Genomic DNA, 25,678 nt, shown 5'->3' on the forward strand with positions numbered 1-25,678 from the left:
AGTCTAGTCTCACCTGAGTCTGAACTCACCTGAGTCTAGTCTCACCTGAGTCTAGTCTCACCTGAGTCTGACCTCACCTAAGTCTGAGCTCACCTGAGTCTAGTCTCACCTGAGTCTGAGCTCACCTGAGTCTAGTCTCACCTGAGTCTGAACTCACCTGAGTCTGAGCTCACCTGAGTCTGAACTCACCTGAGTCTAAGCTCACCTGAGTCTAGTCTCACCTGAGTCTGAACTTACCTGAGTCTAGTCTCACCTGAGTCTAGTCTCACCTGAGTCTGAACTTACCTGAGTCTGAACTCACCTGAGTCTAGTCTCACCTGAGTCTGAACTTACCTGAGTCTAGTCTCACCTGAGTCTAGTCTCACCTGAGTCTGAACTCACCTGAGTCTGAACTCACCTGAGTCTAGTCTCACCTGAGTCTAGTCTCACCTGAGTCTGAACTCACCTGAGTCTAGTCTCACCTGAGTCTAGTCTCACCTGAGTCTGAACTCACCTGAGTCTAGTCTCACCTGAGTCTAGTCTCACCTGAGTCTGAGCTTACCTGAGTCTAGTCTCACCTGAGTCTGAACTCACCTGAGTCTAGTCTCACCTGAGTCTAGTCTCACCTGAGTCTGAACTCACCTGAGTCTAGTCTCACCTGAGTCTAGTCTCACCTGAGTCTAGGCTTACCTGAGTCTAGGCTTACCTGAGTCTGAACTCACCTGAGTCTAGTCTCACCTGAGTCTGAACTCACCTGAGTCTGAACTCACCTGAGTCTAGTCTCACCTGAGTCTGAACTCACCTGAGTCTGAACTCACCTGAGTCTAGTCTCACCTGAGTCTAGTCTCACCTGAGTCTGAGCTCACCTGAGTCTGAGCTCACTGGAGTCTGAGCTCACTTGAGTCTAACCTCACCTGAGTCCAAGCTCACCTGAGTCTGAGCTCACTTGAGTCTAACCTCACCTGAGTCCAAGCTCACCTGAGTCTGAGCTCACCTGAGTCTAGTCTCACCGGAGTCTGAGCTCACCTGAGTCTGAGCTCACCTGAGTCTGAGCTCACCGGAGTCTGAGCTCACCTGAGTCTGAGCTCACCTGAGTCTGAACACACCTGAATCTGAACTCACCTGAGTCTAGTCTCACCTGAGTCTGAACTCACTTGAGTCTAACCTCACCTGAGTCTAGTCTCACCTGAGTCTGAACTCACCTGAGTCTGAACTCACTTGAGTCTAACCTCACCTGAGTCTAACCTCACCTGAGTCTGAACTCACCTGAGTCTGAACTCACTTGAGTCTAACCTCACCTGAGTCTAACCTCACCTGAGTCTGAACTCACCTGAGTCTGAACTCACTTGAGTCTAACCTCACCTGAGTCTAGGCTTACCTGAGTCTGAACTCACCTGAGTCTGAGCTCACCTGAGTCTGAGCTCACCTGGGTCTGAGCTCACCTGAGTCCAAACTCACCTGAGTCTAGGCTCACCTGTGTCTGAGTTCACCTGAGTCTGAGCTCACCTGAGTCTAGTCTCACATGAGTCTGAACTCACCTGAGTCTGAGCTCACTTGAGTCTAGGCTTACCTGAGTCTGAGGTCACCTGAGTCTGAGGTCACCTGAGTCTGAGGTCACCTTAGTCTAGTCTCACCTGAGTCTGAGCTCACCTGGGTCTGAGCTCACCTGAGTCTAGTCTAACCGGAGTCTGAACTCACCTGAGTCTGAACTCACCTGAGTCTAGGCTCACCTGTGTCTGAGCTCCCCTGAGTCTGAGCTCACCTGAGTCTGAGCTCATCTGAGTCTGAACTCACCTGAGTCTGAACTCACTTGAGTCTGAACTCACTTGAGTCTAACCTCACCTGAGTCTAGGCTTACCTGAGTCTGAACTCACCTGAGTCTGATCTCACCTGAGTCTGAGCTCACCTGAGTCTGAGCTCACCTGGGTCTGAGCTCACCTGAGTCCAAGCTCACCTGAGTCTAGGCTCACCTGTGTCTGAGCTCACCTGAGTCTAGTCTCACATGAGTCTGAGCTCACCTGAGTCTGAGCTCACCTGAGTCTGAGCTCACCTGAGTCTAGGCTTACCTGAGTCTGAGGTCACCTGAGTCTGAGGTCACCTGAGTCTGAACTCACCTGAGTCTGAGGTCACCTTAGTCTAGTCTCACCTGAGTCTGAGCTCACCTGGGTCTGAGCTCACCTGAGTCTAGTCGCACCTGAGTCTGAACTCACCTGAGTCTAGTCTCACCTGAGTCTGAGCTCACCTGAGTCTGAGCTCACCTGAGTATGATCTCACCTGAGTCTGAGCTCACCTGAGTCTGGGCTTACCTGAGTCTATTCTCACCTGAGTCTGAGCTCACCTGAGTCTAGTCTCACCTGAATCTAGTCTCACCTGAATCTAGTCTCACCCGAGTGTAGTCTCACCTTAGTCTGAGCTCACCTGAGTCTAGGCTCACCTGAGTCTAGTCTCACCTGAGTCTAGTCTCACCTGAGTCTAGTCTCACCTGAGTCTGAGCTCACCTGAGTCTAGTCTCACCTGAGTCTAGTCTCACCTGAGTCTGAGCTCACCTTAGTCTAGTCTCACCTGAGTCTGAGCTCACCTGAGTCTAGTCTCACCTGAGTCTAGTCTCACCTGAGTCTGAGCTCACCTGAGTCTAGTCTCACCTGAGTCTAGTCTCACCTGAGTCTGAGCTCACCTTAGTCTAGTCTCACCTGAGTCTGAGCTCACCTGAGTCTAGTCTCACCTGAGTCTAGTCTCACCTGAGTCTGAGCTCACCTGAGTCTAGTCTCACCTGAGTCTGAGCTCCCCTGAGTCTAGTCTCACCTGAGACTAGTCCCACCGGAGTCTGAGCTCACCTGAGTCTAGTCCCACCTGAGTCTGAACTCACCTGAGTCTAGTCTCACCTGAGTCTGAGCTCACCTGAGTCTAGTCCCACCTGAGTCTGAACTCACCTGAGTCTAGTCTCACCTGAGTCTAGTCTCACCTGAGTCTGAACTCACCTGAGTCTAGTCTCACCTGAGTCTAGTCTCACCTGAGACTAGTCCCACCGGAGTCTGAGCTCACCTGAGTCTAGTCCCACCTGAGTCTGAACTCACCTGAGTCTAGTCTCACCTGAGTCTAGTCTCACCTGAGTCTGAACTCACCTGAGTCTAGTCTCACCTGAGTCTAGTCTCACCTGAGTCTAGGCTTACCTGAGTCTAGGCTTACCTGAGTCTGAACTCACCTGAGTCTGAACTCACCTGAGTCTAGTCTCACCTGAGTCTGAACTTACCTGAGTCTAGTCTCACCTGAGTCTAGTCTCACCTGAGTCTGAACTTACCTGAGTCTGAACTCACCTGAGTCTAGTCTCACCTGAGTCTGAACTCACCTGAGTCTAGTCTCACCTGAGTCTAGTCTCACCTGAGTCTAGTCTAACCGGAGTCTGAACTCACCTGAGTCTAGTCCCACCTGAGTCTGAGCTCACCTGAGTCCACCTGCACTTGAAGTTGACCATCTGATGACTTGACTCAACGCTGTAAACACAGTGGATTTGGCCGTAGATTTCAGAAGGAATGCAGCTCCATCACCCCATGTGACTCATCACCATGATCATCATCATCATCACTATAATCATCATCAGCCAGGACCTGCAGGTGGAGCTGAACATCAGCAGCCTCATCAAGAAGGCTCAACAGAGGATGAAGAAGTTCGACCTGCCAAAGTCAATGATGATGCACTTCTACACCTCCAACACTTCCTCTATCCTCACCTCCTCCAACACTTCCTCCATCCTCACCTCCTCCAACACTTCCTCCATCCTCACCTCCTCCAACACTTCCTCTATCCTCACCTCCTCCAACACTTCCTCCATCCTCACCTCCTCCAACACTTCCTCTATCCTCACCTCCTCCAACACTTCCTCTATCCTCACCTCCTCCAACACTTCCTCCATCCTCACCTCCTCCAACACTTCCTCCATCCTCACCTCCTCCAACACTTCCTCCATCCTCACCTCCTCCAACATTTCCTCTATCCTCACCTCCTCCAACACTTCCTCTATCCTCACCTCCTCCAACACTTCCTCCATCCTCACCTCCTCCAACACTTCCTCCATCCTCACCTCCTCCAACACTTCCTCCATCCTCACCTCCTCCAACACTTCCTCTATCCTCACCTCCTCCAACACTTCCTCCATCCTCACCTCCTCCAACACTTCCTCCATCCTCACCTCCTCCAACACTTCCTCTATCCTCACCTCCTCCAACACTTCCTCCATCCTCACCTCCTCCAACACTTCCTCCATCCTCACCTCCTCCAACACTTCCTCCATCCTCACCTCCTCCAACACTTCCTCTATCCTCACCTCCTCCAACACTTCCTCCATCCTCACCTCCTCCAACACTTCCAATATCCTCACCTCCTCCAACACTTCCTCCATCCTCACCTCCTCCAACACTTCCTCCATCCTCACCTCCTCCAACACTTCCTCTATCCTCACCTCCTCCAACACTTCCTCCATTCTCACCTCCTCCAACACTGAGTTCATTACTGAGTCCATCCTCACCTCCTCCATCACCAGATGCTCCCCTGCTCCCTCTGGCAATAGGCTGAACCTCTCACCAAAAGAAGAGTTTCTTCCCGACTGCAGCCACATCATCAAGGGCCGGGACCCCCACTGACATGGACTCTACCCCCCATGGACACCATACGTTGTACTAACATAAAATCTGACTAAAATCTGATCTTACTTTTGCACAAATTAACAAAACTTGTATTCTTCTTCTTTTTATCATTATTATTATTATTAATTACACACTGCATATGCTGTTTACTCTTGGTCAATATTTTATACATTTCATTTTATTCTCTTCAACTTAAACTTGAAACCTGTAGCAGCTCTTTTCACTTACTATATTTCTTTTTTTCATTATTTAGGATTACTTCATTTTGTGTACGTTTTTGACTGTTATGCACCACAACACCAAGACAAATTCCCACTGGGAATTTCCCAGTATGTGCAAACCTACTGCACAGTATGTGCAAATCCTCAGAACCTGGTTCAGGTTCTGATTCTGCTGTTAGCTACAGCAGCTAACCCAGGAGGCTAATTCCTGTTCTTATTTTCAGACAGACTCTGAGACAAACATCAGTAAGACATGAAACAGCTTTTCTTGTTTAATGATGTCAGTCCTCCTCCCTCTGACCCAGTAACCCATCATCCTGCAGTCTGATCCCACAGGATCCAAACTAGTTCACTGAACTCATTCATTCTGAAACCTGTCAGAGAGCCAGGACCTCAATATCTGATCCCTGTCAGTATCTGACCCCCGACAGTATCTGACCCCTGTCAGTATCTCACAGGGGAGGTTTGTTGTCATGGTTACAGTAACGACCACCTGGTTAAGGTTAGAGAAAGATGGTGGTCCTGGTTAAAGAAACGTTGGTCGTCTCCCTCAGTTGTGGGTCTCTATAAGAACATCTCATCCTGAAGAACCAGAGTCATCATCAACTCTGTGTAAACAGATGTTTGCTGCTGTTTGTTGTTGGACAGGTTTCTGAAGACAGAACCATGAGTAGAAAGTTCAGACAACGTTCTCTCTGTATTCTCTGTTTGTCTTTTTCTGTGTTTCCTCCTCGGGTCAGTGTGGGTCAGGAGGTGCAGAGAGCGAGTGTCATCAGTAACCTGCCGAGTCTTGTCCGTCAGAATCCGGCTGAGACGTTCCGTCGGGTCGTACCAAAGGTCCGGGTACGTATGCAGAACTATCACCTCTACTGTCTTTGCTTCAACTGTATGAAGGCAGGTGTGTCATACAGGTAACCTGTCTATCTGTCTGTCTGTCTGTCTGTCTGACTCAGGAGGTCTTGAACGGAGCAGGAGCTGAGATCCAGCTGGCAGCCGCCACTTCATTCTTAACCATCCTACAAGACGACATCATCCTGATCCACACACACACTTACTCCATCCTGAAGACCGTCCTGCTCCACCTGAACCACCGAGACACAGGTAACAACACCTGAACCACAGACTGTGTTACTTTGTATGGCTGAGGATGACATGATTACTACACTTTAACAGTAGTAACTATACAGCCAATACTATTCAAGTATAACAAACACAAGGCACAATTGGAAATCTTAGCTAATGGTGTAATCATATACAGTGTGTGTGTGTGTGTGTGTGTGTGTGTGTGTGTGTGTGTGTGTGTGTGTGTGTGTAAAAAGGAAAATGGCGTGGACCCAAAATAGTGCAGATGAGACCATGTGTGTAAGGAATTCGAGAATTAGACAAAAGGAAATGGCGACTAGGCGGGAGAATTAAAATCAGAGCCAAAAATGAAACTTTTATACTACTCACTCCCTCCTAACACCGAGCTGGAGATACCGCGGCAGGGATGTGTGTGTACGTTAGTAAAGAAAGAGAGAGTGTGGAAAGCATGCAGGGTCTAATCTGAGTGAAAATCACTACAATGAATAGAAAACTAGTTCAAAGGGTGAATCAAAAGAAAACACAAATGCTTCACAAATAAAAGTCCTAAAAACATACGATTAGCCTTTAGCGTCTAATAATTCACAGTTTCATAGCTAACTCGGCCCAGACATCAGTCTTGATGTTGCTGTGTTTTGGTTGTTTGTTGCTGACAGTGGTGAGCAACGCCTGGCTAGAGACTCTGCTGTCAGCCATCAACGCCCTACCAAAGGAGACCATCAAACAGGAGGTACAGTGATCAGGATTACTGATCAGTGTCAGTATAAGTGATTATTCATCAGTATCAATATAACTGATTATTAATCAGAACAGAATAGTTTAAGCACAAAATTACATCATCAACACAATCTGAGCAACTAGATTTGAGAAATGCCCAGAAGTTGAAGACTTGTCTATAATCTGTATTGTTCTGCTCTCCACCTGTCAGTCCATGTGACTAAACTTCTACCTGTCTGTCTCCCTAGGTGCTGAACCCTCTCCTCTATCAGTCTCAGCTGTCTCACTCTCTTCAGGCTCGTCTGGCCAGCTGTCGCATTTTGGGGAAAGTTGCCTGCAAGTTTGATTCCCACATGTGAGCTACACTGTACACACTGAACACTGTACACACTGTAGACTGATTATTGATCGGATGACGTTGATCATAGATATTTTTGTATATGGCGTTGTTACACCTGGTCTGATATTAACAGGAATGATTTTCTGTCAGAGTGAAGAAGGAGCTGCTGCCATTGGCTCGTTCTTTATGTCAGGATGTGGAGTTTGAGGTCCGAGTTGGTATGTGTCGTCAGCTGGAGAACATCGCCAGGGCGACCGGGTACATTTAACCAAACGCAGAATGAAAGTAAACACAAAGCAAGCATTTCAGAGATGATACAGTGTGTCTCCTGTTGGTCCTTCAGGGTGGATGACACCAGGACGGAGCTCCTCCCCGAACTGGTGGATCTCGCCGGAGACGAGGAGAGCAGTGTCCGCCTGGCTGCCTTCAACACTATCATCAACCTGATGGAGGTGATTGATAGCGGTGAGTCATCAGGCAGAGCTATGGTTAGAAACGGTTCCCTCAGACTGTGAGCTGTTTAGTCAGACGAAGACAGAAATAAAAGTGTTGCTTATTGTGAGCAGCAGTAACTCTTCCCTCTTCTGTAGATGACAGACTCCATGTTGTTGTTCCCCTGGTGATGTCAGTGTGCGAGGCGTCGTCACAGGCAGACGAAGCTGTCGTGGCATCATTGTCATTCCAGTTTGGGAAACTCTGCAGCGGACTGGCAGGTGAGCTGCAACTCTGATGTCACACAGTAGAAACAGTAGGAGTCCACATCAGCTGAAACTGAATTAAGGATATTAAGAATAAAAGAAGATGATATGTAGGGAAATGATGCAGTTTATGTTACATCAGTTGTTTCTGGAGAACTGGCGTTCAGTTCAGAAACACTCAGAGGATCACCACCTTAACATGGTGGACTGGTTTGCATAAATTCTTGACCTTGAGAGCTGTGATGTTGAGGGCAAAAACTCCTTCCAGGGGGCCCTCTGCTGGATCTAGGCCCAAGAGGGGAGCTCAAAGGTGAGCACCTGGTATTCAGGTCTACACCCATGAGGCCCGGTCAGGCTCAGCCCAAAGGGATGGATCTGCCACCTTGTGGGTCGACCGCCTGCAGGGCTGGATGTAGGATGAAGGTTAGCTCTTGGCATGCTGACCCCAGGCTGCAGAAACTGACTGTAAGGACATGAAACATCACTGTCTGATATGGACGGTGATATATTGATAAGTACTTGTCAGTATATGGTAGTTGCTACTGCTCTACCTTCTAAACCAACCTTGGGCGAGGTTGGTTCAGAAGGTGGAGCAACTACATTTAGTCGGTCTCACCTCTTCGCAGGGCCCAGAACTAATATTCATGAGCCTCCAGCTTAGAGGTCGATTCTGTATCTGACTGTCGTCTGTGTTTATGCAGCAAACAGTTCAGAGTATCCCACCTTACTGGAGTCTGGATTCCATATTTCTGCTGGGAGAGTTTCATGCTCATGTGGGCAATGACTGAAAAACCTGGAGGTGGAAGTTTGGAAGGAATGGCCCACCTGATCTGACCTGAGTGAAGTTTTGTTATTGGATGTCTGTGTTTGTCATTGATTGTTGATAAAGAAAGCTAACCGTAACCCTTAGGTCAAAGGTCTGTGATCAACCAGAGTGGTGATTCGCTGGACCTGGAACAGAGGACCAGCTGCTGGGATACTGGAAGAGTCATGGGATCCAGTTTACATGTGTTTTGTGGACGTGTGGTTTTCGTGCGTCTCTGATGAGTCATCATGTCTCCGACAAGTCGTGGTGTCTCCGACAAGTCGTGTCTTGACGAGTCTTTTTGTTGCAGGCTGCCTGTCAGACGAGCAGAGGAGCCGGTTGCTGCAGAGGTTTAAGCTGCTGTGTGTCGCTGGTCTGCAGGCTGAAGGAAATCAGACTGACGGCAACAACGAGTCGACACTGATCCGCTGCAACTGCTGCTACAACCTGCCGGTACACACACGCAGGCATGCAGGCACACACACAACCAGCACAACTTTATGCTCAGACAGAGCATGTAGTGATACAAACTAAATCCAAAGACATGAATTTATGCAAATATGTGTCCGCACTAGTTGAAATGTTTTAATTAAAATAAAAGTTTTAATTAATTAATTTTGCTATGTTCTTCATTACTATGGATAATTACCTGCTGTATATTTAAACTTACGCTAGGTTTGCTCAAGCACTCTTAGCTCTGTCCTTATAGCGACTTTCTTGCTAATGCAGCTTCGGTTGTTAGTTATTTTAGCTCAGCAGTTAGCTTAGCAGCTAACTTAGCTTAGCAGCTAACTTAACTCAGCAGTTAGCGATGGCTTCTCTCTCTCCCTCTCGCTCTCCTGCTCTTTCTTGCTCAGTGTGTCATATGTTTAGTTATTCCTCTGCCTCCTTTAGTGATAGTGATACGTGTAATAAATGTAGTTTATTTGCAGTGTTGGAGGTGAGGTTCAGTGAATTGGAAGCGCGGCTCCGCACCACAGAAAACCAATCAGTAGCTAATGTAGTTAGCCAGCCCCCAGTATCCGGTGCGGGCCGACCTAGCGTAGCTCCCACTGGGTGACTGTCTGAAGGAAGCATAGCCCTAAGCAGAAGCCCACGGTTCACCACCAACCAGTTCACGTTTCTAACTGGTTCTCCCCACTCAGCAACACACCTGCTGAGAAACAAACTCTGATTATTGGCAGCTCCATAGTCAGAAACGTGAAGTAAGCGACACCAGCAGCCATAGTTAAATGTATTCCTGGGACCAGAGAATCAAATCTAAAACTGCTGGCTACGGAGAAACGTAAATACGATTGTTATTCATATCGGTGTGAATGCAGTAAGTTGGGTCAGTGTGAACATATGCAGACAATGATGGACGCTGTAGTTTTCTCTGGGACCCTGCGTAATCTGACCAGTGATGACAAGTATAGCCACATGTCATCATTCAACCGCTGGCTCTCAAGGTGGCGTCCAGCTGCAGTCCTACACGCTTCTCTGTGCTTCCATTAGAGCAGTTACCCACCGAATACTACACAGAGGCTGTGTTTGTCCCCCGACCACTTAAATCAGTCAAATCTAGAGTAAACAGAAGAGGATTCATTCATAAAAATCTAAAATGAATTAACACCAACACTGCAATACTACAACAAAATAGGAGAATTAAATGATGACTCTTAAACATTAGGGGCCCTATTTTACGCCTGACAGCAGCGCAAGTGTCTCTGCTAGTTGAAGACCGATGCAGTTGTCATGTTCCCGTCCAGCACCCACATTGTTTAAATAGCAAATGCATTTGCGCCCATCTGAGCACCCATTAGCCTGTTGGTCTTAAAATGAGGTGTGGTCAGACGCATTGTTGGTGCACTGCTGTCTTGAGGCAGCGGAAAGCGATTGTACAATCGACCAACAAAAATCTGGTCTGAAGTTTATGGCGCAGTGTTTCACTGTTATTTTAAGGCACATTATCAAGACAGTAATATGCGTCTACATAGGCAGGTGCATAACATTCACTCTGCTTGTTACACACACATGGACGTGCAGCAGCAGATTATAAATAAAAGGATTACAATGTGAAAGATTATTATTGTGTAGGCTACATTAACATTTTAAAAAATACATGTCATAATGGTTAGTCATAATATTTATCAGAATTAGCTAATCGGATGAAATTGTGTAATTATTTGACCATATTATGGCAACACATGTATGTATTTAAACAGACCCGTCAGGTTGAGGATGTCTGTCAAGACCGAGCAGACGGATTTCAATAACGGATCAGATACGGATCGACTTTCCTGCTGCATCAGTACATGATGACATGAGGAACACATGGGGAAATAAACGAGGTGAAAACAATGATTAAACTAAAGAAGGAAAGAACTCTGAACAGCTTCCAGCTGCTGTTAGCAGCAGGATCAGAACCTTGGAGAGCTCATCAAGTCCTGATAACTGCTGATGATTCTTTACATGATTCAAATTAATGATTTAATTTCTGAACAATATTTAACAAATATTCTTTTTTTGAGACATTTTTGAGATAACAGTGATCAGGTTTTCATATTTTCAGCAAATAAAACGCTGCTGATTTGACCTGTTACTTTTCAAGAGAAACAAAGCTGTAATTAAAAAATTAAACCTTCTCAGAAAACAAATGAAAAGAAATTTTCAAACAAATGAATGAACAAGATCTTAAACTGGTGGTCTGGGGCTGACCACGGGATGGTCCAGGAGCAGCAGGGGCCAGTGTGCTCGTTATGGATCGTGCACTTTCACTTCATGCTCGAGCAGATCCCCTTCCTCTGCAGAGAAGCGTTCCATCTTACTACTTGGCAAATGTGCCGTCATAATAGCAATCTGCCGAGGTGCAAGAACACCTGGCTTTTAAAGGGAAGAAACCTCGAGCAGAACCGGACTCTAGGTGGGCACCATCTGCCTCGACCGGTTGGGTTGAGAGGGAAAGAAGGAGGGAGACACAGAGAAGCATAATAAAAACAATAATAACAATTATAACAATAATAATAGAAATATGATAGAAATATGACTATTAATAATAATAGTGGGAGTGGGTGTCGAGGCAGGACACCCACAGGTCCATGCCATCCATAACCAGGGGGTCAAAGTCCCTCATCCTGTGTGACGAGAAAGCACAAAAACTCCAGGGTAAAAGCTCAATTAGTAACATGCATTAACGGTACATGAATGAATGGAGAGGAGGAGGAGAGAGGAGCCCAGTGCATCATGGGAAGTCCCCCAGCAGTCTAGGCCTATAGCAGCATAACTAAGGGCTGATCCAAGGCGAGCCTGGTCGGCCCTAACTATAAGCTTTATCAAAAAGGAAAGTTTTAAGCCTACTCTTAAACATAGAGAGGGTGTCTGCACCCCGGACCCAATCTGGTAGATGGTTCCATAGAAGAGGAGCCTGATAGCTGAAGGCTCTGCCTCCCATTCTACTTTTAAAGACTGTAGGAACCACCAGTAAGCTGCATACTGGGAGCGCAGTGTTCTAGTGGGATAATACGGTATTATGAGCTCTTCAAGATATGATGGTGTTTGACCATTAAGGGCTTTGTAAGTTAGGAGAAGGATTTTAAATTCTATTCTAGATTTTACAGGAAGCCAATGCAGCGAAGCTAAAATGGGAGAAATGTGATCTCTTTTTCTAGTTTTAGTCAGAACACGTGCAGCTGCATTCTGGACCAGCTGGAGAGTCTTTAGAGACTTTGGGGACAGACATGGTCTGTATGTGGTTTTGGGGACAGACACGGTCTCTATGTGGTTTTGGGGACAGACGCGGTCTCTATGTGGTTTTGGGGACAGACGCGGTCTCTATGTGGTTTTGGGGACAGACGTGGTCTCTATGTGGTTTTGGGGACAGACGCAGTCTCTATGTGGTTTTGGGGACAGACGTGGTCTCTATGTGGTTTTGGGGACAGACGCGGTCTCTATGTGGTTTTGGGGACAGACGCAGTCTCTATGTGGTTTTGGGGACAGACGTGGTCTCTATGTGGTTTTGGGGACAGACGCAGTCTCTATGTGGTTTTGGGGACAGACGTGGTCTCTATGTGGTTTTGGGGACAGACACAGTCTCTATGTGGTTTTGGGTGGGTAACTGCTCTAATGGAGGTGCAGAGAAGCGTGTAGGACTGCAGCTCTGCTTCCTGGTCTCAGCTCTGGGTTGTCATGGTTTTGGTTTACTAATAAACTCAGCCATATTTCTGGATATGAGAGCAGCTCCATCCAAAGTGGGATGTATGCCGTCTCTCCTAATCAGACCAGGTCTTCCCCAGAAAGTCTGCCAGTTATCTATGAAGCCCACATCGTTTGCTGGACACCACCTCGACAGCCAGCGGTTGAATGATGACATGTGACTATACATGACATCACTGGTCAGATCAGGCAGCGGTCCAGAGGAAACTACAGAGTCCCACATCGTCTTTGCAAATGTTCACACCGAGTCAACATTAAATTTGGTGACCTCTGATTGGTGTAATCAGGAGTCGTTCCCATCAACATGAATAACAATCGTACCATATTTACGTTTATTCTTATCCAGCAGTTTTAAATGTGATTCAGTGTCGTCCGCTCTGGCCCCAGGAATACATTTAACTATGGCTGCTGGTGTTGCTAACTTCACGTTTCTGACTATGGAGCTGCCAATAATCAGAGTTGGTTTCTCAGCGGGTGTGTTGCTGAGGGGGGAGAACCAGTTAGAAACTGGTTGGTGGTGAACCGTGGGCTTCTGCTTAGGGCTATGCTTCCTTCAGACAGTCACCCAGACACCCTGGCTTCCCGGCTGCTCGGGAACTACCGGGGGAGTGGGAGCTACGCTAGGTCGGCCCGCACCGGATACTGGGGGCTGGCTAACTACATTAGCTACTGATTGGTTTTCCATGATGTGGAGCCGCACTTCCAATTCATTAAACCTCACCTCCAACACTGCAAATAAACTACATTTATTACTCGTACCACTATTCACTATATAAATAAAATTGATTTGAAAAATAAAAATTGACATTTATCATTGTACTTAATAAATGTAGAGAGAGGAGAGGGGGAAAGAGGACTGGAGGGAAAAACAGAAAGTTTCTACTGAGTTCAGTCAGAAGCTGAACTGAAAACAAACAGTCGCTGCTCTGTTGTTATCTAGCTTACAATTTAAAGTACAGTAAACACAAATGATCCGATGGTCAAACTCACACAAATAACACAAACGAAAATTTGCTTCACTTTCTGACCGCAGCACAGGTTGATCTGTCACCTGTCTCTCTCTCTGTCTGTCTGCAGGCCATGGTGGTGTTTGCTGACCCGTCTCACTTTCTGTCTGAGTTGTACCCGTCTCTCTGCAGTCTGTGTTGTGACCCAGAGGTCAGCGTTCGGCGAAGTGCTGCAGCCAGTTTCCACCAGGTGAGAGCGAACGTCTTCTGTCCTCAGAGACCGGCTGTAAGCCAACAGCTCGTCCAATCAGCACCAGACGTTACCATCAAACAAACTTCAGCTGTTACAAACACAAAACAAGCGACTATAGACTCACACACAGCAGCTGTACCAGCGGGGGGGGGGGGCACTGCAGCGCTGGCCCAACCCCTCTGTACCAGCAGGGGGGGGGCACTGCCGCGCTGGCCCAACCCCTCTGTACCAGCGGGGGGGGGGTACTGCAGCGCTGGCCCAACCCCTCTGTACCAGCGGGGGGGGGGGGGCACTGCAGCGCTGGCCCAACCCCTCTGTACCAGCAGGGGGGGGGTACTGCAGCGCTGGCCCAACCCCTCTGTACCAGCGGGGGGGGGGTACTGCAGCGCTGGCCCAACCCCTCTGTACCAGCGGGGGGGGGGGGCACTGCAGCGCTGGCCCAACCCCTCTTTACCAGCGGGGGGGGGGTACTGCAGCGCTGGCCCAACCCCTCTGTACCAGCGGGGGGGGGGTACTGCAGCGCTGGCCCAACCCCTCTGTACCAGCGGGGGGGGGCACTGCAGCGCTGGCCCAACCCCTCTGTACCAGCAGGGGGGGGCACTGCAGCGCTGACCCAACCCCTCTGTACCAGCAGGGGGGGGCACTGCAGCGCTGACCCAACCCCTCTTTACCAGCGGGGGGGGGGTACTGCAGCGCTGGCCCCACCCCTCTGTACCAGCGGGGGGGGGGGCACTGCAGCGCTGGCCCAACCCCTCTGTACCAGTGGGGGGGGGGGGGGGCACTGCAGCGCTGACCCAACCCCTCTGTACCAGCGGGGGGGGGGGGGGGGGGTACTGCAGCGCTGACCCAACCCCTCTTTACCAGCGGGGGGGGGCACTGCAGCGCTGGCCCAACCCCTCTGTACCAGCGGGGGGGGGGGGGGCACTGCAGCGCTGGCCATAACCTGTCTGTCTTCAGGTTCTGACTCTGTTTCTAAAGTCTAATACTTGCACATATATATTTATATAAATAATATATAATGTAACCACAGTGCTCTGATGCTGTCTTTACTAATGTCACATGATGCTGTCTTTACTAATGTCACATGATGCTGTCTTTACTAATGTCACATGATGCTGTCTTTACTAATGTCACATGATGCTGTCTTTACTAATGTCACATGATGCTGTCTTCTCTGATGTCACACGATGGCTCCGCCTCTCCCCGCCCCTTCCTGTCAGGTGGTGAAGCTGCTTGGTTCAAACGTCCAGTTGGTCCACAAAGAGCTTCTGGCTCTGCTGCAGGACGATGCTCTGGAGGTGAGAGGCCGAGCCCCCTGCCGCACTGCTCCACCAATCAGGATGCTCCATTCTCCTCAGTTTCTAACCTGTAAACCATCAGCAGTGAGCTGAGTGTTTGTTGTACTTACTGATGTTTATTGATCATTTCATTCATGTGCTGCTTAAAGAATCATCACACAGTCTGACCTCTGACCCACAATCTGACCTCTGACCCACAGTCTGACCTCTGACCCACAATCTGACCTCTGACTCACAGTCTGACCTCTGACCCACAATCTGACCTCTGACCCACAATCTGACCTCTGACCCACAATCTGACCTCTGACTCACAGTCTGACCTCTGACCCACAATCTGACCTCTGACTCACAGTCTGACCTCTGACCCACAATCTGACCTCTGACCCACAATCTGACCTCTGACTGACAGAGAACATTGAAGTGTTTTATCTGATGTTCAGGTGTTTGTTTTATACCTGCAGCAGCTCTGATTGTGGTTGTTGTTGCTCAGGTGTTGGATGCTCTGATGAATCACCTGGAGGAAACTCTGGAGGCGGTTCTGTCCAGAGGAGAGAACCTGACGCTGGACAACAAGGTTAGAAAACCAAAACCAGTCCTGGTTCTCTAGTTCTCCTGTGGTTCGTCTGTGTTCTCTGGTTCCCTAATATAACCTTGCTGCATGCTGGAGGTTTGGGGGGAACAATAATTTCATCTTTCAAGAGTTGCTCAATAATGAGAGTCATGCCTTCTTCTACATCAGGTTTCAGAGGATACTGTCATTTGTTGGGCCTGTAATCTGATTCAGGAACCACAGCTAGAGGAGTGGCATCTTTTATCAGACCCATGTGAGTTGCCCACAACTGTTTAGGAACCTCCTCCAATACTGGATGGGTACTTTTAGACTCAGAAATGTCCATCAGAAAATTATGGACCACAGTAGGAAAGTTCACCTTCTAACCTGTGGCTAAATCAGTGATACAACTGCACATACCTACACCTTGTAATGCCATTCCTACATCACGGTCTGACAGTGCTGATGATCTAGCCGCAGCAACATGTGGGACGCCAGTCTTCCAAAACTATTTCATCTCATTTAAATCAACAAGCAAAGCAACAAAATCCGATGTGACCATAATACCATTACCCGGCAACCTTCTCAAACTGTACATCTGCACCTACATATGCTACATAAGACACGCACCTATAGGTGTTGAAATCGTACTTTAACAGATGTTTCATCAGTATGGGCCTCAACAAAATCATACACTTCTCATATAACTGGAGAGGGATCAATATCCCAACAATAATCATACCTAGGAACAGTTGGGGAATGGCACACCACAACAGCTGAAGGTTCGTCAATGGAGTCCAATTTTTTAGTTTTTTTGTTGTTTTTTCAATACTAACCCTTTTTAGTGCAAACAGTCAGGCCCAGAGCACATAACAAGTCTCATCCTGCCAGATTTACTGGACATTCTGGGATAATGACACATGAATGCTGTACATTTGAAACACCAGTCTTTGCACTTCATAGGTGTTCCTGAGACTCAAATGCAAGTCTTAGTTCTTTGAGACATTTGAGAGGCTTCTGTTGTTGATCTCAATGATGACTCAGTAGCGGTGGCGGACTCAGGCTGTCTCAAGGGCAGCGGCAGAAAAATATAAAGGGCATCTGATACATTCAATGGGCCCCCACTTCACCATGACTTCCTCCCATTCAATGCACCCTACAGGGCACCTTTTTCACTGAAAGGGCACCCAATCCTGCACTTCAGTATGTTAGACTTGCACTTTTCCATTTTTTTTGTTCACTAGAAGGGCAGCCATACAGAACCTCCAGCTCATCCCATTACAACAGCATCATGGGGCACTGCATTACATCCTCTTCATTCACAGGGCGCTATCACATTTCCTTCCACTGAAAGGGCACGATGAGGGCTCTTCATTCCAGACTGTCACATAATAGAGGCTCTATAGGGCATTTCATCCTGATTTACCCATAACTAGACCGTCATTAAAGGACTTTCTCTCCTTTGTGGGGCACCTTAGAGGGCACTTTATCATGTTTGCTTAGCAGTCCAGCATATGGTGGGTGGAATGACCCATAGATGGTACAACAGCAACTCCTTTACTATCTGATCCTATGGATGTAACCTCCTGCAGCTCCATTTTCCACCTGAAGGGTTAGGGTTAGTGTTCCTCCTCTGATGACTGTTGTTGTTGTTGTTGGTGTCCAACAGGGGAGCGCCATCTCCCAGCTGTGGAGGATTTATCCTTCATGGTGATAATATAACACTCATTCAGTGCTAATGGTGCTCCAGACTCCAACAGACTTTAACATATACTCATCATCCCTGTCAGGGGGCTCTTGGGTAATAAATTGTGCCTGTCAATTCCTCTACAAGAGTCTCGGGCGTCATCGACACCCCAAGAAACAAACGCTGTAAAACTTTTCCACTTTTTCTGTTTCTCTCTCGCTTGTCTGTTTCTCTGTCCCACAACTTGCTCAGTTCACTTGTCATTAACTTTCTTAGAGAGATGTGCTTTAGCGTGAATTAGATGTGCTCTTAATTTTGAACTCAAATCTCTTTTTTTCAAAGTCCTCAGAGAGACATGATGAAAACTCCCACACTGAGGAAACCATGAATATTTAAGCCACTTTGGCAAAAAAAGGTGTGGCAACAGAACCATATTTCTGACGGCTGTTATTGGCACCCATAGCGATCCTGTTATACATGACTTTATATCAGTGTATCCAATTATACAATGCACAATATATATATATATATATATATATACACACACACACACTTGGTTGCCCAGCTTCTTCTGGTGCACACAGTCCAGTCACTTGAGACACTCAGTCCCACAAATTATATTTACAGGCTCCGCCGTTTGTCTGTGGTGTGCAGCAGTCATCTGAGGTCCAGCATGCTACTGCATGTAGCCCTCCTGTTGTCCTCAGGACGAAGAACAGTATCCTGACTAAACTTTTACATATACCAGTCTGCTATAATCCATCAACATATTTTCCTTTGATCTCAACTATAGTTAGAATAATTCATAATTTCTTAGTCAGGATACTGTTTTGAAACCATTTCAGTCCTTTTGATGACAGCACATAATGACACCTGTTATCCTTGGGTCAATTTTGAGGGTTTTTTTGTGGGTTAAAGGGAGAGTATAATTAGCCAACAAGCACCAGCTGTGCCAATCAACTCACCTGGCACTGCTCTGCCATCTCCATACCTCTCTCTCCTGCAGCTGAACACCAACCACCAAATAGATATAGATAGATATATAGATATATACAGATATACATATGGAATTCTATGATGTCAAAACACTGTTCTTACAACAAAGCAGCTTTTAATAAGAAAAAAAGAAAGAAAACCCTCTTTTATCTTAAATTCTTAATTACTGAGATGCAACAGCCCTTTCTAAACAAATAGTATTTAAACAAAACTTCAACAAACACCAGTGCATATTTCAAAGCTAAACCCATTTACTTTTAGAATCTGAAAATAGTAAATAAATGCAGTTTGCATATATGCACAAGTTACATGCGCCATTTAATTCCCTGTAACCCACTAAATGGCTGAGACCACTTACTGTTGTCCCATTTACTAAGAGAATGACCTCAGCTGTCAAGGAAAAAAACCCACTTACATGGGGTTCAGGTTCCTCAGTCTCCGAGGACTGTCCCGGTTGTGGACCTGTCAACCTTCTCGAGAAAAGGTTCCTCTGGCTCATCTGTTTTCCTCTGTGTTGCTGTGGTTCCTTTGGTTTCTCTGCAGTTCCCAGAGTTGCTGTCGGCTCTGCTGTTGGCGGAGCAGAAAGTTGGATGTTCTCTGCGTTGGCGGCTGCATGAGAAGCTGCTGCAACGTTACAGCTGCCTGGCCAGACTGCTGCCTGGAGAGCTGCTACACCAAAGCTTCTCCCCTCGCATCTTTGTCATCCTCACCACCAACGTCAGTACAGCATGACATGACACAACACGATATGATACGATAAGACATGATCAGGTAAACCCTGTGAACAGACAGCTGACACTCCTCGGGTTGCTGTGGTTGCAGAAGGTGTTGCCGGTGCAGAAGGAAGCAGCTCGAACATTCTGCACATTCCTCCGCTACAACCGCAAACAGGAGCAGCGTCAGGAGATGATGGAGCGGCTGATCCAAGGTCAGAACTTTGCACCTTCAGGCTCAGGTGTCACATATGCATAGGTGACCCGAGTTGCAGTCACAGTCCTTACAGTGGTCCATGTGTACAAGACAGTAACAGGAACAGTGAGAACACATCAGAACCTGAAACACTGACAGACCTGTTTTGGTGTGTTTCTGTGTGGATCCTCAGATCTGGCTCAGGGGCGGAGCTACTGGAACCGGCTGAGGTTCCTGGATGTCTGTGAAATGGCCACCGAGATTTTCTCCCGGAAATACTTCAACAAACACTTCCTGATTCCGGCACTGGAGCTGGTCCATGACCCCGTCGCCAACGTCAGGTAACTCAGCCGGTTCTGTCCAGTGAGGCGGGTCAGATATGTCTGTGTGAAATCACATGTAACACACCTGTCTGCCTGTTCACCTGTCTGTCAGGTACAAGCTGTGCCAGTTGTTGCCCCGGTTGCGTTCGTCGCTCCGCCTGCCAGCTGACAAACAGCTGCTGCAGCAGCTCGACTTCTGTGTCCAGAAGCTGCTCTGCAGAGAGAAAGACAAGGATGTGGTGGCCACCATCCGCCAGGTAACACCTGCACTACTTGACTCATCTGCCAGGTAACACCTGCACTACCTGACTAATCTGCCAGATAACACCTGCACTACCTGACTAATCTGCCAGATAACACCTGTACTACCTGACTAATCTGCCAGGTAACACCTGCACTACCTGACTAATCCGCCAGGTAACACCTGCACCACCTGACTCATCCGCCAGGTAACACCTGCACTACCTGACTAATCTGCCAGGTAACACCTGCACTACCTGACTAATCTGCCAGGTAACACCTGCACTACCTGACTCATCCGCCAGGTAACACCTGCACTACCTGACTCATCTGCCAGGTAACACCTGCACTACCTGACTCATCTGCCAGGTAACACCTGTGCTACCTGACTCATCCGCCAGGTAACACCTGCACCACCTGACTAATCTGCCAGGTAACACCTGTACTACCTGACTCATCTGCCAGGTAACACCTGCACCACCTGACTCATCCGCCAGGTAACACCTGTACTACCTGACTCATCTGCCAGGTAACACCTGCACTACCTGACTAATCTGCCAGGTAACACCTGCACCACCTGACTAATCTGCCAGGTAACACCTGCACCACCTGACTCATCCGCCAGGTAACACCTGTACTACCTGACTCATCTGCCAGGTAACACCTGTACTACCTGACTCATCTGCCAGGTAACACCTGCACCACCTGACTCATCCGCCAGGTAACACCTGCACCACCTGACTAATCTGCCAGGTAACACCTGCACCACCTGACTCATCCGCCAGGTAACACCTGCACCACCTGACTAATCTGCCAGGTAACACCTGTACTACCTGACTCATCTGCCAGGTAACACCTGTACTACCTGACCCATCCAAAGACCAGTCCAGACCCCGTCAGAGGACTCTACAGGTCTGACATGAATCTGGTCTACAGAGACCAGTCCAGATCAGATACTTGTACCATCCAAAAGAATCACCTGATGCAACACAGTTGTACGTATTAGTTACCATGGCAACATCTTCTACCTGGTGAACCTGAACAATCACGTTGACTCTTATTTCACTTTGTTGGTTCAAAACACAAGAAGTTTCACTATTTAGACCTGAGTCAGAGTTATTGATGAATGAATCATTAAATAAAGACAAACTTCAGGCTGCATGACGCCAGATGTTCATTCATAGACGTCTTAAATATTTGAACATCAGTTTTGCTGCTTTGCGTTGTTAAATGATGAATAATCACTGATGGATGAACTGTTTTCATATTGTTTTTCAGACAGTGTTGGAACTGGACAAACTGGACCTCACAGAGCCAGTAAGCAGCATATGTTCATATGTTCATGAGACCTGAAGTGTGAAGAAGTCACAGCTGAGAGTTTGGCTCGACTGTAACCTTCATGTGGTGTCTGTTTGCAGTTTCACAAACGACAGGAGAAGGATTTACTGGACCAGAAGAAAGAGAAGGAAGAGACTCTGCTGCTGGAGATGGTGAGTCTAAAGCTGACAGTTCACCCTCAGTCTGAATCACTTCCTGTCTTGTTTTAATGACATCTCCTGTGTGGTCAGGAACAGCTGGAGCGCCAGCAGAGCGACGGCAAACTCAACTCTGAGAAACACACCGAGAGAAAACGTGAGCAGACCTGCTGCATGTTTTATTTTTGCTGATATGACTCAGAAGTTTTTACTCTGCTGTATGAGGATTTGTAATAAAGTGTATTCATCCAAGTGTGTCTTTGCTTTGTAGTCCAGTGTGTAAACCACCTTTGTTTGACAGGAAGAGACAGTAAGACCAGTCTGTCTGCAACCAAGTCTATGTCTGTGTCTTCGTCTGGAGCTGCCGGGTCCTCTGGTAAGAACAGCATGCTGCAACTGTCACAAGAAAACGGTTTACCTGTGAATGTCCAGCAGAATCCTTTTTTTCTTTGTAAGACTTTGTAACAGTTTGTAAAATCTTGTAGCAGTCCGTTTGGTGCATACATGATGTTTTCAGGCTCAGTTCTTGCAGTGAAAACTGAAGCACGCGTCACAGGGTATTGAAACATCGATCATCTGTGTGTTGTAGAATACATGATGATGATGATGATGATGATGATGATTTCTTCTTCCTCATGCAGGTAAAGAGATGAGGAGGGCTAAACTGTCTCGGAGTCGATCCCTCAGCAGTCAGCCAACGACTTCCAAACCTGCCAATTCGGACAGACCTCTGTAAGACCTCCTGAATGTCACACAGTAACTTAACACCAGCTACAGCTCAAGTTAGGGTCAGCTTGAGGTCAGTAGGTGGACCCTGTACTGGACTGTGGTGGCTCAGAGGGAGCTGTGGTGCAGGCTCATTTATAGCTGCTGTGTACTTGGAAAGCTGCGTCCACCACTTCCCACGAAAACCTCAGTATTTGTAAAAACAAACAGGAGAATGTGGCAGCTCTGAGCAGGTGGGCTGACATGGTGGAGGCAGGTGAAGAGGTGAATTGAGGGCCGGTTTTATAATGATCCTCCTCACATACTTCATATCAAATATCATAGATCCACTGTATCATTAACATTCAGGCCAGCAGTGTTACATGTTTGTGCTCATAGAGAGACATAACTATTCCAACAGCACCTTTCAACATAAAATAAAATACCCCCCTACAACTGTCTGACCACTTCGTTATTCAATACCAGGACATCCTTATGTTGCTCCACAAATGGTCTCTTTCCACCGCAACATCCGGTCCCTCACACCAACTCAACTCTCCAATGAGGTATTGGCCACCCTGCCTCCTCATAACGTATTTTCCTCACTCGTGGTCAATAAAGCTACAGACACACTCTGTTCCTCACTAGCCACCTCTCTTAACAGTCTCTGTCCTCTAACATCCAAACCTGCTCGCATCACCCCTCCCAGTCCACGGCTCACTGAGGTCATCAGAGAGCAAAGGGCAGAACTCAGAGCAGCAGAGAGAAAATGACGGAAATCCAGAGAGTCCACTGACCTCAGTGACTATCAGGGTCTCCTTGCATCATTCTCCTCCAGTTTAAAAACTGCTAAGACCACTTTCTATCAGAACCAGATCTGTGGCGCCTCAGACGCTCAGAAAATATTCTCTGCTTTTAACTCACTCCTCAATCCGCCTCCTCCTCCGCCCTCCACTCTGCTCACTGCTGACATGTTCGCCTCGTTCTTTACTGGTAAGGTCTCTGCCATCAGTAACCAGTTCTCTGAGCCTGACCAACCCAGTCTGCAGCTGCCAGCTAACAGGGCCACACTGTCTTCATTCTCCCCTCTGACCGAGGAGGAAGTCTCCACACTTCTGCTGGACTCCCGTCCCCCTACCTGTCCACTGGACCCAAAACCATCCAACCTTCTACAGACCATTTCCCCAACAATTAACCCCACAGTAACACACGTCTTCAACTCCTCACTTACAACGTGAGGAGTTGCTGAAATGTGGTGTTTTCCCCACCACATTTAAGCAAGCCTGAGTCACCCCGCTGCTCAAAAAACCTACACTCAACCCAGCCCAGATTGAAAACTACAGACTGGTTTCACTCCTGCCCTTCCTGTCAAAAATATTTCAGCACACACTCTTTAACCAAGCCTCTGAATTCCTTTCTGAGAACAACCTGTACGACCCGAATCAGTCCGGTTTTAAGCGCCGTCACTCTACTGAGACTGCACTCCTGCCGGTTATGGAATCAGTGCGTTCCACAAGAGCTGCTGGTCAGTCCTCAGCTCTGCTGCTACTGGATCTGTCAGCTGCCTTTGACACAGTCAACCACCAAATCCTCCTCCCCACACTCACTGAGCTTGGTATCTTGGGATCTGCCCTCCGCTGGTTCATGTCCTACCTGTCAGGGAGATATTTTAGAGTATCTAGGAGAAGTGTCCAAACTGCACAGCTTATCCACAGGGGTTCCTCAAGGGTCAGTGCTTGGTCCCCTTTTCTCATTATACACCACCTCACTTGTCCCAATCATCCGCTTCCATGGTTTCTCATACCATTGCTATGCTGACGATACCCAGTTCTTCCTGTCATTCCCGCCGGAAGACCACAAAGTCTCAGCTCAGATCTCATCATGCCTTACAGATATATCAGCATGGATGAAATAACGCCACCTTCAACTCAACCTCTCTAAGACCGAGCCCCTTGTCATCCCAGCCAGTCCCTCCATACAACAAAACATCAGCATCCAGGTCTACACTCCCTCCCCCTCACTACACTCTGCCAATGAAAGGCGCCTGGTTCCACAACAGGACCCTAAGTCGCTAGCTAGTCTCTTCTCCTCTGTAGTTCCCCGGTGGCGGAACGAGTTACCAAACTCTGTTCGATCTGCAGAGTCCCTCTCAATCTTTAAAACTTTAAAACTTTAAAAAAATCTCTGCAATTTATGCACTCTGTGCGTTGCCTCAGTGCACCGCCTGTTGGCACCTACGTCCTATCAGACTCAAACTTAAGCTTTATGGCACTTACTGGTGTTGTGTCTCCTGACTGGATCCCTGTTTGTGTTGGATCAGCTCTCAGATGTACGTCGCTCTGGATAAAAGTGTCTGTTAAATGAAATTGTAAATTGTAAGTATTTGAAGAGACAAACCAACTTAGATCTTAACCAGCTTCATCTGCGATTTATTGACCTATGATTGAAACATTGATCATTTTCATAAATGTACAGCTGCTGGTTCACAGGAACCAGGTGTCCGTCAGGGACTCAGGTCTTGTCTCCTGGTGTTGGGTTCTTGCAGAGTAAAGGTGTAAACCAGGTTGAAGTGTTCCTGATGTTCTGGTTCTGTGTTCCAGGAAAGTTAAAGAGCTGAGTGGTGGTTCTGGACCTGGGAAGTCCTCCATGTTAACCAGCAAAGGTACCACATACATACACCTGGTTCTGGATCCAGGGTCAGGCAGCAGGTTTTAGGTCTGCAGGACCAGCCATCTTTTTCATTTTTACATCACTTCCTGTGTTTTCTAGATGATTCCTTGAGGACAGCCCACTTCACCATGGCAACACTGTCCCAGACCCAGTCCACCTCTTCCATGCCGGTCCTGATCCGCAGCAACACCACCAGCCTCCTGGACAGGACCAGTACACTGGACCACAGGACCATTACCTTGGACCAGAGAGACCACAGGACCAGTACCATGGACCAGAGAGACCACAGGACCATAACCTTGGACCAGAGAGACCACAGAACCAGTACCTTGGACCAAAGAGACCACAGAACCAGTACCCTGGACCAGAGAGAAAACAGGACCAGTACCTTGGACCAACGCAGTAAATCAATAGACCAGCGCAGCAGCGGGGTGAAGGACAGCCAGTCTAGGAAGCTGTCAATGTGAGTTCTTGTTGAAATGTTCTGCTTGTCGAACTCGAGTGGCCTCTCATACCAGGCTCCAGGAGAGACTCCAAACAAGGTTCTCTCAGAGCTTATTGAACCAATCAAAGGGTCCTCATGAATCCACATAGAACTTTCTCTATTTCTGCATGAATATGACCTAAAATGGGATCAGATTTTCACACGAGTCCTAAAACTAGATAAAGAGAACCCAATTAAACAAATTAGACAAAACCCTTTATTATTGAGGAAAATGATGTTACGTATTTGTGTGTGAATAAAGTATGTGAACCTCCTTACAGTAACTGGTGTGACCCCCATTGCAACAATAACTTCCACTAAATGTTTCCAGTAACTGTTTATCAGCCCTGCACATCGGAATTTTAGCTCATTCCTCCTTACAGAACAGTCTAAACTCGGGGATGTTAGTGGGCTTCCTGCATGAACTGCCTGCTTCAGATCCTTCCACAGCATATCTATAGGATTAA

The 25,678-nt window shown here is 47.6% G+C and overlaps 1 protein-coding gene across 3 annotated transcripts in view; it reads left to right on the plus strand.

Moving 5' to 3' along the window:
- Positions 1-25,678, plus strand: part of ppp4r4 (protein phosphatase 4, regulatory subunit 4) — a 38,383-nt gene that overhangs the window by 9,679 nt on the left and 3,026 nt on the right. Inside the window, exons 4-25 of one of the 3 annotated variants that reach the window (XM_042389870.1) lie at positions 5,581-5,683; positions 5,794-5,941; positions 6,580-6,653; positions 6,889-6,995; positions 7,131-7,238; positions 7,324-7,445; positions 7,571-7,693; positions 8,794-8,936; positions 13,752-13,871; positions 15,095-15,172; positions 15,663-15,746; positions 18,949-19,122; positions 19,228-19,333; positions 19,508-19,655; positions 19,750-19,894; positions 21,156-21,194; positions 21,296-21,367; positions 21,446-21,509; positions 21,654-21,728; positions 21,994-22,084; positions 24,658-24,719; positions 24,827-25,190. In XM_042389870.1, the coding sequence (XP_042245804.1) occupies positions 5,581-5,683; positions 5,794-5,941; positions 6,580-6,653; positions 6,889-6,995; positions 7,131-7,238; positions 7,324-7,445; positions 7,571-7,693; positions 8,794-8,936; positions 13,752-13,871; positions 15,095-15,172; positions 15,663-15,746; positions 18,949-19,122; positions 19,228-19,333; positions 19,508-19,655; positions 19,750-19,894; positions 21,156-21,194; positions 21,296-21,367; positions 21,446-21,509; positions 21,654-21,728; positions 21,994-22,084; positions 24,658-24,719; positions 24,827-25,190 (2,550 nt within the window). Of the gene's footprint in view, positions 1-5,580; positions 5,684-5,793; positions 5,942-6,579; positions 6,654-6,888; positions 6,996-7,130; positions 7,239-7,323; positions 7,446-7,570; positions 7,694-8,793; positions 8,937-13,751; positions 13,872-15,094; positions 15,173-15,662; positions 15,747-18,948; positions 19,123-19,227; positions 19,334-19,507; positions 19,656-19,749; positions 19,895-21,155; positions 21,195-21,295; positions 21,368-21,445; positions 21,510-21,653; positions 21,729-21,993; positions 22,085-24,657; positions 24,720-24,826; positions 25,191-25,678 lie in introns of those variants that run through there. The other 2 variants (XM_042389871.1, XM_042389872.1) reach the window with 2 other exon arrangements.

Source organism: Thunnus maccoyii, chromosome 17 (assembly GCF_910596095.1).
Source record: "Thunnus maccoyii chromosome 17, fThuMac1.1, whole genome shotgun sequence".
NCBI lineage: Eukaryota > Metazoa > Chordata > Actinopteri > Scombriformes > Scombridae > Thunnus > Thunnus maccoyii.